At 35.3% G+C, this 15,351-nt stretch overlaps 1 protein-coding gene across 1 annotated transcript; it reads left to right on the forward strand.

The window, feature by feature from the left end:
• Positions 1–12,729: 12,729 nt before the first annotated feature.
• Positions 12,730–15,093, forward strand: LOC104107060 (scarecrow-like protein 8). The gene has a single exon (XM_009615761.4). The coding sequence runs from the start codon at positions 12,971–12,973 to the stop codon at positions 14,882–14,884; it is 1,914 nt and encodes a 637-aa protein (XP_009614056.1). The 5' UTR covers positions 12,730–12,970; the 3' UTR covers positions 14,885–15,093.
• The last annotated feature ends 258 nt before the right edge of the window (positions 15,094–15,351 follow it).

Consider the following 15,351-nt stretch of genomic DNA (forward strand, 5'->3'; position numbering starts at 1 on the left):
ACACGTCGTAGTACGCACATATCTACTGAAGGCCTTACATTTACTCATCATAAGAATGATGCAAATTCGAGTTCCTCTGACTCAACTCTTCCACAACCACATTTAATCTCTTACCAACTGTCTTTCTCGATGTAGATGTCGTTGTATAACAAATAAAATAGAATTTAGGAATTTAAATTTCTTACAATTGAGCTCTACCACACGATCTAGAGTAAGAAGAAAGAGTGATATTCCTAAATGTCCCGTATCCTCCTGCTTATAAGTGTGGTGCACAACACACACGATCTAGGACAGAATTGCTCTGATACCACTTTTGTCACGACCCAAATCGATGGGCTGCGACGAGCACCTGGTACCTTACTCAACCGAGTACCAATGTAACGTATCTTTTATATCATACTATCATAGGTAATCAATCCGAAGAGGCTGTCGTGAGATACGTAGAATAAAACATGAGGAAATACTCAATATAGGGTGACCCAACTTGATATACCGACTTATACGTATGACGTACTAGCCTATAAGGTCATACCAATATCCGTATACATGACATCTGTCTACAAGCCTCTAAGAGTACATAAATATCATAAAGGTCGAGACAGAGCTCCGCCATACCAAACAATACATATTCAAATCATATTGACCAAATAGGCAACTCCGAAGCAAGTGGAGTGCACAAACACCTTCTGCTGAGCTGATAGCCTACTAGAAGAACTCTCAACCTATCAATCGGGACCTGCGGGCATGAAACGCAACGTCTCCAGGCAAAAGGGACGTCAGTACAAATAAAGTACCGAGTATGTAACGCATGACATTAGTATATAAAAGACATGAAGAAACATGGAGTAAAGAACTCAACCTTAAATTCTGAATAGCTCTGTGAATCATGAAAATTTATAATGTCATGCATGTACGTATTAATGTCATAACATGCATAGGTATATGCGTTCATAACATCATCAAGCCTCTGAGGGTATCCCATCATATCATCTCGGTCACTGTGGGAAAAATTATCAACGTATACTAGCTGATCAGGTGGTGGTACGTATATTACGCCGTAACCTTTTCCCATATCCCATATACATATAATATACGCGTATATAACGCCTTCTGGTCATGGGTCAATGTACATGTATAAATGCATGAAATGCATAAGAAATACATTAATAAGATTTCTCGAATATCATAAAATCAATATGCCTTTCGGACAAACTTTATCAAATACGTATTTTTCTGAGACCCATGAATAGAGGATATAATAATAATTCATATGGAAAATCAAAAATATAGACACCCCTAGTATTTCTATGAATAGAGTCATTTATCAAAGTTGCGTAGTTCGCTCGTTTCGTTTGTATCATTTGGATCATGCCAAAAAGAAAGAACGGATAGCCATAACATACCTTAACTCTGTTGAGTCCTTAATACCTTCCAAGAAATTCTTCAAACAGCTCAATTTAATCTACCACATCATAAGGAGATTCAAAATTAGTACTGAGTAAAGGCTAAGTCCTCAACTTAAACCAGTAGCTCGTTTAGGTAAATTTGGGCAGTATCTCCCCTGTAACTAGGTCCTCCTCCAAAACCATATACCAACAACAACAAGAACACAACAATAAAAACATGTAAGCATCATTTTCAAACCTTATCTCCATCACAATATACCACAAAACAGCCCACATACCCTAACCACTTCATACATAAAACGACAACCAAAGTAGTGTCAAACAACTTAAAGAAATGTAACAACGAACGACCAGCCCACCATTCCGTCATTATATGGTATTTATCCACACAATTTGTCCTCCAAATATCTATTAAAAAGTAGAAAAATATACAGCCCAAAGACAACACGAAACAGCCCACCAAACAGTCCAGTACAAGTCAAATAACTCGAACTCACGGCTTCCGATCACCGTCCCGTGAGTCCTAACTATTAGGAAACGAATTTATCAATATTCCTTTATATTTAAACACTTAAATACAGAAAGTACATATTTTCTTAACTATGAAGTACCTTCCAAAACTCAAACTACAAAGAAAAAGAGAGGCGATATAGCGATACTTACGTCGTAGGGATCGTTTTAATGTTATCGCTTCTTGATTCCGTGCCCGGGATGATAATATTGTTTGAAGCTCTTGCAAAGAGCTTAAGAGTAAAGTTAGGGGTGTTATTTGGGCGAGCTCTCTGGAAAGATGGAGAAAGAGACGAGATGGGATGTAAAAATCCCATTTATTTAAAAGTCAAAAAGGTGCTACTTGGCACCCTATGATTGGCCCTTCTTCCAACGCTTATAACGTTTTATCCGGGTATCGTATGAATAAACGGTTAAGTGATTTGTAAACTAAATTTCAAGACCTTCAATGTGGTATATAATATGTCCTAAAAAAATCTCATATAGCACACGAAATATATTTCTCAATAAGCTCTGTTACATGACAAATCCTTAGTCGGTGTTTCTGCAACTTTAGTCCAATTTTTCTCAAACTTCATATTTTCTATCCAAACATCATATATAGCCATATTATGACTTTAAAATTATTTAAATCATGATTAACAAGTCTCATATTTATTACGTCACCTTGGGACGCACAGGGTGTAACCCGCGCCGCAGTGTAATGGGCATGCATGACAAGAAACCAGTTGTGTGAACTTCTCCACTGGCTCGGTGCATGGGGCGTCGCGCTCTGCGTCATGCCTGTTCAATTTTGTCAGAGTATTTTTTCACTTATTTGAAAAGGATAGTTCTATCCGGACCCGCTTTTACATGGTATAAATACCCCCAAAACACGGTTTTGAGATGACTTTTGACCCAGAGAGCTATTGGAAAACATTAATGGAGGCTTTAAGACACAAGATTTCATGATCCTTCCACCAATTCAATACGCGAGTTTGTATTGTAACATTGGATTAATGTTTTCTTATTCTTTAATTAACTCTATTTTTGATGACTTTCTCCATATCTATGGAGTGATTTACCTTAGGTTTTGATATGATTTGGATACTTGGTTGTTGTTTATGGATTTGACTATTGTTTAATTGCTTGAATTTGTTTGAGGGGCTTTAATATTAGTTGCGATTTTATTATTTATAGTGTTTAATCAAAAAAGAAAGTTTTTATTGAATATTATTGCAGCGTATGCCTTAGTTTATTTTGGTAATTCTTTGAAGTAATCGAAAGACCTTTTTGAGTTACTGTTTAAATTAAGATTGATAAATATTCGCGAGAAATTTCTCTTAAACCATTCCTACCAACGAACTTCTTGCAGGTTTCACTGCTCTTCACATTAGTTTATTTGAAAGGTTTATGTAACGATCCGACTTGTTATTTTAAGAATTAACGTCTCGTTCTGCGGTTTAAGATCTCGAGTAGCTTTGTAATATGTATTATGACTTGCATATACGGTCGAGTTTGGTTTACGGAAGATTCGGAATTTAATTGAAAGAACAATTCTCATTTTTGAAGTTTAAATGAAAATAATTGACCGGAGTTTGACTTTTGAGCAAACGACTCCGGAATGGAGTTTTGATGATGTCAATAGCTTTGTATGGTAATTTCGGACTTAGGCGTATGTCCAGATTTGGATTTGGAAGTCTGTAGGACAATTCGGCACATTTCGGCGAAAAGTTGGAAAATGAAGTTCTTGAAATAATCATAAATTCGACCGTAAGTCGATTGGTTGATAACGAGAGAGGATTTCGATTCCGAAAATTGAACAGCTCCATTACATCATTTATAACTTGTATGCAAAATTTGAAGTCATTCCAGGTTGATTTGATACCTTTCGGCGTAAAATATAGAAGTTGGAAGATTTAAAAACTCATAATTCGATTCGATGCGCGATTCGCAAGTTCGGCATTGTTTGACATGGTTTGAAGCCTCAATTAAGTTCGTATTGTATTTTGGGACATGTTGGCATAATTAGTTAAGGTCCCAGGTAGTTCGGATGAGTTTCGAACGAGGTTCGGATCGAATTTGGACTTGTTGAAGCTGCTGGAAATTTGACTATTGGTGCGATGGCTTCTGCGGAAGTTTCATCGCAGAAGCAACCTCGCATAAGCGAGCAGCTACTCGCAGAAGCGACCTGGAAAGGACTTGGGAAGGGCTGTATAGGCATCGCAGAAGCAGAAAACTCCACGCTTCTGCGGCTTCGCATAAGCGACACACAGGATCGCAGAAGCGAAGCTTCTCGCTTATGTGCACTGGCCATCGCAGAAGCAGTTTGCGCAAATGCGGCATTCTATCCGCAGGTGCGAGCTTGGGCTGGGCAGTGAGGATCGTAAATGCGAGTTTTGTCTCTCAAAAATGAGACCGCAGATGCGGCATATTCGTCCGCAGAAGTGAATGCACAGAAACATAAGGGGTCGGAAATCAGTCATTCCTTCGTATTCGATTGGATTTTTGGAGCTCGATTTTAGGGAGATTTTGGAGGAGTTCTTCACGACTTCAACTTGGGTAAGTGTTCTACATCTGGAAGTAATTATATTTTGTAAATCCATGGTTATATTCATCGTTTAATTCAGATTTAAATGAAAGAAATTGAGATTTTTACAATATCTTTCAAAAACGAAAATGTAAGATTTGGAGGTCGATTCGTTATCGGAATTTGATAAAATTGGTATGGTTGAACTCGTATCAGAATGGGTATTAGGGTTTCGATAAAACCCTGTCAGATTCCGAGAAGCGGGCCCAGCATTGACTTTTGATTGACTTTTAATGTAAAATTTTAAGTCGACATTTTATTATCCGAAATTATTTTCGAAGAATGTTAATGAAGTTATACAATTAATTAAGATAGATTTGAGTTGTCCGGAGGTCAATTCAAGCAAGAAGGCTATTTTGGAATATCGGCCTAACTTCGTTAAGGTAAGTGTCTTGTCTAACTTTATAGGGAGGGAGGAGAAACCACCCCTTAGGATTTGAGATGATTGTGTCATTCATGTTATGTGAAAGTCGTGTACGCGAGGTGATGAGTGGGTACACAACCTATATGTAGTATTTGATTGGTTTGGACTGTTAGACTTCCTTCATACAATTAATTGTAGTTATTGTTTCATGACTATATCTTTTGTTGTTAGAGTTATTTGTATGTGCTTTACTTGAACTTGTTAGCACATATTCCATCTTTGTTGTCAAGTTCACTTGTATATGTCAATTGTTGATTGTAATCACTTGTTGAATTCATGTTTTACCTGCTACATGCCTTAATTGTTAATTGATACTCATAAATTATGCTTTGGCTTATGGATTGTCATTTCCTTGCTATCTGATTTCGTAAGCTATCGTGTAACCTTTTTCATTAGTTGTGACTTCTTTGTGTAGCCTCGTTATTCCTTTTGATTTTGTGGTATACCGTAGTTGGTTGTAAATTGGTTGCTTAATTTGTATTCCTTGAGGATCAGGTTGCACGCCGCAACAGATATGATTTATTATTGAGATGGATCGGGTTGCACGCCGCAACATATATGATTATTATTGCGAGGGATCGGGTTTCATGCCGCAACAGATATGATGTAATATTGAGAGGGATCAGGTTGTATGCCGCAACAAATATGATTTATTATTTTGAGGGATCGGATTGCACGCCGCAACAAATATAATTTAATATTGAGAGGGATCGGGTTGCACGCCGCAACAGATATAAATTATTATTGTGTGGGATCGAGTTGCACGCCGTAACAGATATGATTATTATTGCATGGGATCGGGTTACACGCCGTAACAAATGTACAAATATGAAATTATTGTGAAATTAAGGTAAATTCCCATTTGTGATTCTCATGATGTATTTCATGTTAGGACGGTTACTGTGGTTTCTTAAATTACTTCATTGTATTTTGATAATAATAAATTAACCATCAATATATTAAAAATGGAACAATATGAACTTCTTGTGTGAGTCATGCATCCTATGTGATATGTTAAGTTGATCCCAAATTTAGCGGAGGTAAATGACAGAATTTTCAAGTTATTTCACTGGTGTATCTTTCAAAGATAAAACTTATATTTTATTCAGAGATTTACTAAATTAATTGGTGATTATATTTTACTCTAATTGATACTTCACCTTTCCCATTATCTTATTGTCACGTAATTTGCGTGAAAAAATATTATTATATTTTACTTTAATAAATTCTATATTTATCTCGTTATAACTTGATTTAATGTCTTATTTTGTATAAATACAAAATTTTTACTGGATCTCATATATTTCTAAACTAAATTAAATTGATATTCTATTTGCACAACCTCTCAACTATTTTACCTTATTTGAATCCTAAATTGGCTTAATAACTCATATGATGCTTCACTGTATTAAATTTGAAAATTGTATTAATTTGTGTTTAAATTATTCATTGGTCATCTTGGTGGATATTGATACGGGAACTATACCCATGGTAGCACGAGGAATTTGCCGTGCAAAAGTGATTCGGAAAGATGTGGGCACAAGATGCCACATGTGTAAGAATTGGAAGTTGTGAATCGAGATTTGAGATTTTCGAGGAATGATACCTCAGGAAATTTATGTTGAAATACATGCATTATAAATGATCTAATTGATCGATTGATCATATGATTCCTTACTTGAACCCATTCATATGTCAATTGTACTCTGATTATGTTTTTGCTTAATTATTTCGTTGTTTCCTTATTGCCACTCGTGTTCTTATTGTTGATTTAAATTGGAAAGTCTTCTGTTATTGGCCTTACAATGATATTCTTTCCTTGTTAGCTTTATGTAATGTTTGTACAGGTTTATATATCTGGTAGGTGTCTTGACCTAGCTTCATTACTACTCTACTGAGGTTAGACTTGATACTTACTGGGTACCGCTGTGGTGTACTCATACTACTCTTCTGCATATTTTTGTGCAGATCTAGGTACCTCGGAGTTGTTGATATTCATGTTGTTTGATCGGGCATATCTGTGAAGACTCAAGATACGCTTGTTGTTGCGATCGCAGGCCTCAGAGTCACCTTCCGATATTTTTTTTGCACTGTTTGATTCTATTCTGGAACATTTATATTTAGAGATTTTTTAGCAAACTCTGTAGAGCTTAAGACTTGTACTACCGGTTTTGAAAATTGTAGAATATATCTAACTCATATTTAAAATTTGTTGGTTGAGTTTCCACTAATTTAGTAAGTATTAGGCTTATCTAGTCCCTAAAACTAGGTGCCATCACGACATCCTACGGAGAAAAATTTGGATCGTGACAGTTTAGGTTTAATCGAGAGAGGAATCTGAATCGGAAGTATAAGGTAATCGCCTATATGTCGAATCCAGGATAATAGTCTTGTACCTACCATGTCAAACCCCTTATTCTTCGAATTGATAATAACTCATTGCTATACTCTCTAGTTCTATGTGATCAATTATTAACTGCTTTAATTTTAGTTTTTTAGTTGTAGTATTAATCATCTCAAATCAAAGTGTTGAACATCTTGAATGGCATTTAACCCAGAAATTATTTGGATATTATTTAAATTCAATTCTTGTGGAGACGATAATTAAATTATTCTATCTTTGACTAGCGAGCATTATAATTTCGTGTTGTATTTTGCGCTCGTCAAAAAACAAATGCAATATTTCTTCTAAACCTCCGTCATACAACAATAATAACAACAAACTCGGTGTAATCTTATGTGGGATCTGAGGATAATAGTGTATACGCATACCTTAGTCCTATTTTGTGAAAATAAAGAAATTGTTTCCAATAGACACTCAGAAAAAGAAAAAAAAGAAAAAAAAAGAAAAAAAAAAAGCCAAATGTTACGTATGTGGAATACAAACTGTTAGGTATAGCACCACTGTATAGTAAGACGCCTTTTTAAAGCACATAGGGAAACTGTAGACATATCGTTTATCTTAAATATCATGACTTTTTTAATCTCTCTCTAGAGAAAGATTGTACATTACAGCAAAGACGGATTTAGGATTTCTTGAAATATGAATCAATCTTTGTTCTTTTAGGTGAATAATTTAATATTTAATTAAGTGCATCATTCAATCTTTTTGGAGTATGTGTGCCAACACATAATATTAGACAAATTTTAGAAAAAACATACATAAAATAACTAGTTTGTCAGAAAGATTATGGATTCACGTGCCCCATAATTTGAGGTATACATCCGCCCGAGCAAGTTGTGATTTTATATGTGCATGAAAAGGATATCAAAAGTACATTATCATGCCCACGTTAGCTTTTTATTTCTTGATATTTGGCCAAACAAAGTATACTCTATTAAAACCTTTAAGGCTAAATTAGAATCCCAAACATTAACAGAAGAGAATGAATTTCCATGAGAATACGCTATTATGTTACCTCTGCATTTCTCTGTTGCAACTACTATACAATTACAAGTATAGTAGACAGACCCCTGAAAACTAATTTGGAAGGGGGAGGAGAGGGGGTTTGTTGTACATAAAACAAAATATGACAGATAATTTGTTATAGTTAGTTTGAATTGCTCAACATTTAGGCTTGACTTTCTTGACACTTTACACTCTATGAATTAAAAAGAACAAGGAAGAAACTAGAAGAGTATCTTCCAAGAATACAAACTTTGTCATTTGACAACTATATTGAACTGAGAATTGACTTTAAATCGAAGCAACAGAAACAAACCCGAGAACTGGACGGATTCTCTTGCTTTATTTTGTAAAATATAGTACCAATCAAAGTTTCTCTGCTACAGTAGGTTTTAAACAAGTCAGACACGTAAAGGGAGTCATTGACACGTGTCGGTGAGTCCATGGAGAAAACTGGGGGTGAGACGGAGAAGGAAGAGTTAACAGTGACATAATAGTGGTTTTAAGAAAATACATAGAAGAATGTGATGAAATAACTAGAAGTTATGATGTTTATAGCTTCTCGACGTTTAAATAATGTGAATGTTGGTTATTTTAAAATATGTTTTCATTATATTAACAGGAGAGAATCGAAAATTATATTATTTTTAATATAATTTTGAAATATTCAAATCTTAATTTTAAAATATTATTGATCTAATTTAATAGTACAATTAATTAAATTAACCCTAAAATAGTAAAAACTTATCAAATAAATTTAGACGGAAGAAATATTCAATTCTCTTATTATATTCTAATTATAACTTGTTGGCAAATTAAACCATCCTCATTGAAACATATTAGGCACAAACAAATTCACAGCATCTGCCCCACTCCCACGCGCTGCATTGTCCACATTCCCACCACTTATGTTTGCTTCTCTAATTATATTATATATATCTTTTTCTTTTCAAAATTTGAATAAGAAGAATAAAGAAATTGTTCGCCAAGACGGTTCAACCAAATATCCGATTGGAAAAAGGGATGCACAATTCTCCATTTTGCTCTTATTGAATTCATATTTTATCTATTTCAATATAATTTATTTATTCACTAATCTTTATTATTTGAAGAAAGTTTGTTTTCTTAGCTAATTATCTAAAAATGTCATGTAGCCGTCAAGAATGCGCAATAATTTAACAATCCCAACAATTTAAAAGCACGTTGCATTTTAGTGTTGTCATTGAACCAAAAAATGTACTCCTAGTTTCAATTTATATGAACCTATTTATTTTTTAATTCGTGCCAAAAAGAATGACTTTTTTTCCTATTTAGAAACAATTTACCTTTATGCAATGATTTATAGCCACATAAGATATATGTCACTTATTTTACACCACAAGTTTAAAAAATTTTTCTTTTTTCTTAAATTTCGTAATCAATCAAATAAGTTCACGTAAATTAAAACGGCGAAAAATTTATTTATTTTTTTCCACAATGATAAAGGTGTTATGTAACTAGTGACATGCATGTAGAAAACATGATAGCTACTTGACTTGTACCTTTTACCTATTTGGATACTTTAATCTGTTTTATGAATTGACCACTGCTGTTTTTTATTTCCCTTTCAATGATCAAATTACTTATTATTCAAACGGTATGTAAATGAAAATACTACGTATTAAATACTCCATTCGTATCAATTTACGTCATTTTTACTTCGTGCAAAAAAGAATAACCCCTTTCCTTATTTGGAAACAATTTACTTTTATATAATGATTTATAACCACACAAAATATATATACCTTATTTTACACCACAAGTTCAAAAATCTTATCTCTTTTCTTAAACTTCGTGCCCAATCAAATAAATTCACATAAATTAAAACAGATGAGTATCATTTAACATTAGCATATAGAAGATCAAATGTGGATCACTCTATTTACTTTCACAAGTAACAGCTCACCTTGATCTGTACAACCAATGGTAAAATTGCAACTAGTGTAAGTTTTAAAAGAAGCAACTAAGGATATATGTGACCTAATGGTGATAAAGTGACTTGAGAAACATGAGTTTTATGTTTAAATTTGTATGGAGGCAAATTATTAGGTGATATTTTTTTATTTGTCTAAGTTTTGGTAGACAAAATTAAAGAATAATTTACTCATTTTAACAAAAGAACAACTTATAAGGACCTTTTTACCAACTAATTAATTTGTGCCAACAACCATGGTAATACTATCGATGCCGGCATTATCTAGAATGATTGTGCATAAAGCATTTATATTATCAATTTTAACTCTTCTGTTCAAACACGTAACTGCTTATTTATAAAACTAATGTTCATACTTAAAAATGCTTTTCAATATTTAAAATTCATCAATTATTTAAAATTAACTAATTCAAACTCAAAAGGGCTCTAAGCTAGGGGTGTTCATGGTTCGGTTTGAATAGATTTTTTTCTAATAAAAAATCAAAGCAAGTAAGTCGATTTTTCAAATATTGGAACCAAACCAACTAAGTCGATTTTTTATCGATTCGGTTTATATTAGTTTTTGTCGATTTTTGGATTTTTCGGTTATTTATCGATTTTTTCTTAAATATGAGACATACACTACCAAATACATATTCCGACGACTACATTTCAACGTAACCCTATCAAATCAATTGCTCTTTGAGAAATCTATCATTTATCAAGATATATTGATAATAATTAAATTAAATAGTGATGAATAATTTAAGGACTCAATTAAAAATAGATTCTTTTTAACATGAAAATGGATTCTTGTACTTAGCAAAAGAAAACTACCAATCATACTACAATGTAAAGGCAAAGAACTAGATTATTAGAATAGCAAAGAAATAGACTAAAAGTGCAAATGATTGACATGTATCATAAAATTTTAGAAACTTTATATATATAATTTTAGAAACTTTATATGTTGTAATCAGTGTTTTAAAAGGCGTTTCGGGGCGAGCCCTGGGGCGAGGCGCACCAAAAACGCCCCGAGGCGAAGGTGTGGGGCGAAAATCTCAAGAGGTGTACGCCCAGCAATTCGGAGCGTACGCCCTGGCGTTCGAGGCGTATGTCTGGGCGTTTGGGGCGTATGCCCGGGCGTTTGAGGCAGATGCGTAAGCCCTAGATACTTTTTCAAATTAAAACAAAATTTGTTGAATAAGTCCTTTATAATATACCCAAATTCTCAAAAGTGAGCTTGGTAATTACTCAAAAGTTTTAGAAAGGAACTGAAATGTATTAAATTTAAAAGTCAAAACCTTTTTTTATTGATTGAAACCTTAATTCATGGTCTTTCCCAATTCTTTATATTCTCCGCTAGCCTGCAAATATCTCACAAAAGCAACGAATATTCATTTTTTTTTTTACAAATACAAAGAGAATTCCATTCTCTTTCACAGCAGCAAGTTCAAAGTTCAAATTACAGGTTAGTCATCCTTTTTGTCCTCCATGTAGAAAACTTTATTCTTTTCAACTCAAGTTAGTTGTGCTTCTAAGTAGCGTATAATAAATTATTTTGATTAGTTTTTTGTGGGGAAGGAACATCTCTCTCTCTCTCTCTCTCTATATATATATATATATATATATATATATCTCACATATTTATAGTTTTTTTTTCAATTTTTATGCAATTTTAACTATTTATAAATATTTAAAGTAATTATATTTTTTTTATAAAATATTAAAAATTAAATACCTAAGTGGCTTACGCCCCCGTATCTCGGGGCTTACGCTTCGCTGATGCATATGAAAAACGCTTCGTCTTACGCCCACGCCTTTTAAAACACTCGTTGTAATAATAAATTTTAAATAGCTACTTCTAGAGTCGATTTAATTAGGATTTTTCGATTATTTTTAATTAAAACCAAAGTCAAACTAAATTTGATCGATTTTTAAAATTTAAAATCAAACCATATAAAAATGCATCAATTTTTTTGGTTGATTTGATTCAGTTTTCGGTTTTGTTCCATTTTATTACCACTAGAATGGGACAATAATCATAAACTTGATTTAAAAACACAGCCACCTTCCTTTTTGCTTTTTGTTATTCTTTTGGGTATTTTTTAAAGATCTTTTGTTAAATTTAGTGTTGGAACCTTGAACATGATTAATTAACAACTTTGTCAGTTACACTGACTACTTTAACATCATTCCAGATTCTCAGTTTCTTTGGCCTTCTAATGCGTACAACCACGTAATTAGGGAGCGCGTGTTTAGTGTGTCCTTATCCTGCCCTAGCTCCAAAGACCTTTGATAATTCAGTGAATATATCGTACATCTTGCTCAAATTCTAACCGTCCATCATGTCTAGAATCATATTAAAGTATTAATCATAATATCCGACGGCTAATAATGAAAGAGCACGCACACAAGGATTTCAAATTAAATAACGCACACAAAAGACCACAAAACCAGAGGACTCAATGGCCGCTTGATTCGAAACTACCCAACTTATAATCATGACAAGAATCAATCAAATGGAGTAGCTTAATACGAAGCTACCTATTCTCTCTCTTTCTCTTTATTTCTCTCTTCTCTCTCTATAAGGAAACTGTCTTTTTTCTGTAATGCAGAATTTTGATAAATATCCAAACTTTTTGCAATAGTTTGAGGTTTCTTTTGCAGATCGAAAAGCCCATTTGGCCGGAGCAAATTAAAAATGTCATCAGGTTTTCCCGGCGACTTCTACGGTGCCGGTGGGATTAACACCGGGAGATCTACCATGAATAACAACACACTCAGGTCTCAGCTTTCTGGAATTTTGCCCGACCCGGCTACCCAGATCGTGCTTGGGAGACCCAATTTAATGGGGAAGCGATCTCTTGCGGAGTTTCAACAGCAGCAGCAATTTCAGTTTCTACAACAGCAGCAACAAAATCAGCAACAGCAGATGATTTTACAACAACAACAGCAACAACAAGGGCTTGGCTTTTATCTTCGTAACGTTAAGCCCAGAAGTTACCAGCAAGCTTCTCCTGTAGATTTTTCTGCTGTTGCTATTTCCTCGATTTCATCTGAATTCTCTTCGTTTTCTTCTAATTCAAATGCTTCCACGATGAACACGCGCCATACTCTCCCTGTTCTTCAACAACTCCGGTCACAGCCCGCTTTGCCTTTGGCTAATACTAATATTAGCGGGTTCTCACATCCGGGTACCCAGACTTATTCCACGGGGGTTTATAACAGAGCAACCATTGGACAAGAATTATTGTCCCAGGAATCAGAGAAAAAGATGATGAACCAGCTTCAAGAGCTCGAGAAACAGCTCCTAGACGACAACGATGAGGAGGACGGCGATACAGTTTCAGTTGTTACCAACAACGAGTGGTTACAGAATCTGATTAGCCCCTGTCAAAGCCAAAACCAGAACCAGAATCAGAATCAGAAACTGGCTTCACTATCACCATCCTCATCGACGTCGTCATGTGCTTCTTCTACAGAATCTCCGCCAATTTCTTGTCCCAAGCAGTCTATAACAGAGGCTGCTACTGCAATATCCGAAGGTATAAACCATGTTGCAGTAGAGATCCTCACGCGCCTATCACAGGTTTCCAACGTCAGAGGTTCTTCCATTCAGCGGTCTACAGCATACATGGTTTCGGCTTTGAGGTCGCGCGTGAACCCCACAGATTACCCACCGCCGGTGTTGGAGTTGCACAACAAGGAACACACGGTATCTACACAGAATCTGTACGATGTATCCCCATGTTTCAAGCTCGGTTTCATGGCTGCGAATCTAGCCATTCTTGAAGCTGTAACGGACCACCCTACGAACAAGATTCACGTCATTGATTTTGACGTCGGCCAAGGCGGACAGTACTTGCATTTACTGCATGCATTGGCTGCTAAGAAATCAGAAAAGCCAGCTGTACTAAAGATCACGGCTTTCACAGAGCAAGTAGGCGGAGTTGACGATAGACTCAATTCTATCGGCGTGGAGCTGACAGCCGAGGCTAACAAAGTTGGAGTTTGTTTGTATTTCAACGTAATGGCTTGTAAAATTACTGATTTGAGCAGGGAAAAACTGGGGCTTGAACCTGACGAGGCATTAGCAGTGAATTTTGCATTCAAATTGTACAGATTGCCTGACGAGAGCGTGACGACGGAGAATTTAAGGGATGAGCTTCTCCGGCGAGTGAAGGGATTATCGCCGAAGGTGGTAACGGTGGTTGAGCAAGAATTGAACGGGAACACGGCGCCGTTTCTAGCGCGTGTGAACGAGGCGTGTGGGTATTACGGAGCGTTATTCGACTCGCTGGACGCGACTGTGTCAAGGGATAAATTAGAACGAGTCAGGATCGAGGAAGGACTGAGTCGGAAGATGGCTAACTCGGTAGCGTGCGAAGGGAGGGACCGCGTTGAAAGATGCGAAGTGTTCGGGAAGTGGCGGGCCCGAATGAGCATGGCTGGGTTCGTGCAAAGGCCCATGAGTCAACTCGTGGCTAACTCACTATGTTCGAAGCTTAACTCGGGGACACGTGGCAACCCGGGCTTTACCGTGAATGAACAAAGTGGAGGTATCTGTTTTGGTTGGATGGGACGAACTCTTACCGTCGCATCTGCTTGGCGTTAAATTAATTGTGTATCCCACGGAACTCATTGTCGTTATTCTCATAAAAGTGTTTCTTTTCTAATTAGTAGTAAAAGAAATATTCTGATTAGCTTATTATTATTAATCTTCAATGTGATTTGCTGTATTAAGGTTTCTTAATTTGTTATTGTTTACTTATTAATCAATTAGAATGCAGAAGAAGAAATGGATGATGACCTACATTTTAAAAAGGCTTATGCTTTTATTCAGATTCCTTTAAAGATATTGTGTTAGTGCATGTTTCGCTGTGGAGGCATTTTGATTTTCTTTAGGTTAAGTGTTTGGCAGAATGCTGACTTGTGTTTAGCTCTTAAAAAACTGTGGGTCCACAAATTAGATTATTTACCAGGGTCATATGGTTGGGTGAAGTACGTGTATTAATGAATTTGGTTCTATGGCTATTCTTTTTTCTTTATTCTTCTTTTATCTTTTTGTTTTGTTGTTAGTGT

This window comes from Nicotiana tomentosiformis, chromosome 3 (genome assembly GCF_000390325.3).
Source record: "Nicotiana tomentosiformis chromosome 3, ASM39032v3, whole genome shotgun sequence".
NCBI lineage: Eukaryota > Viridiplantae > Streptophyta > Magnoliopsida > Solanales > Solanaceae > Nicotiana > Nicotiana tomentosiformis.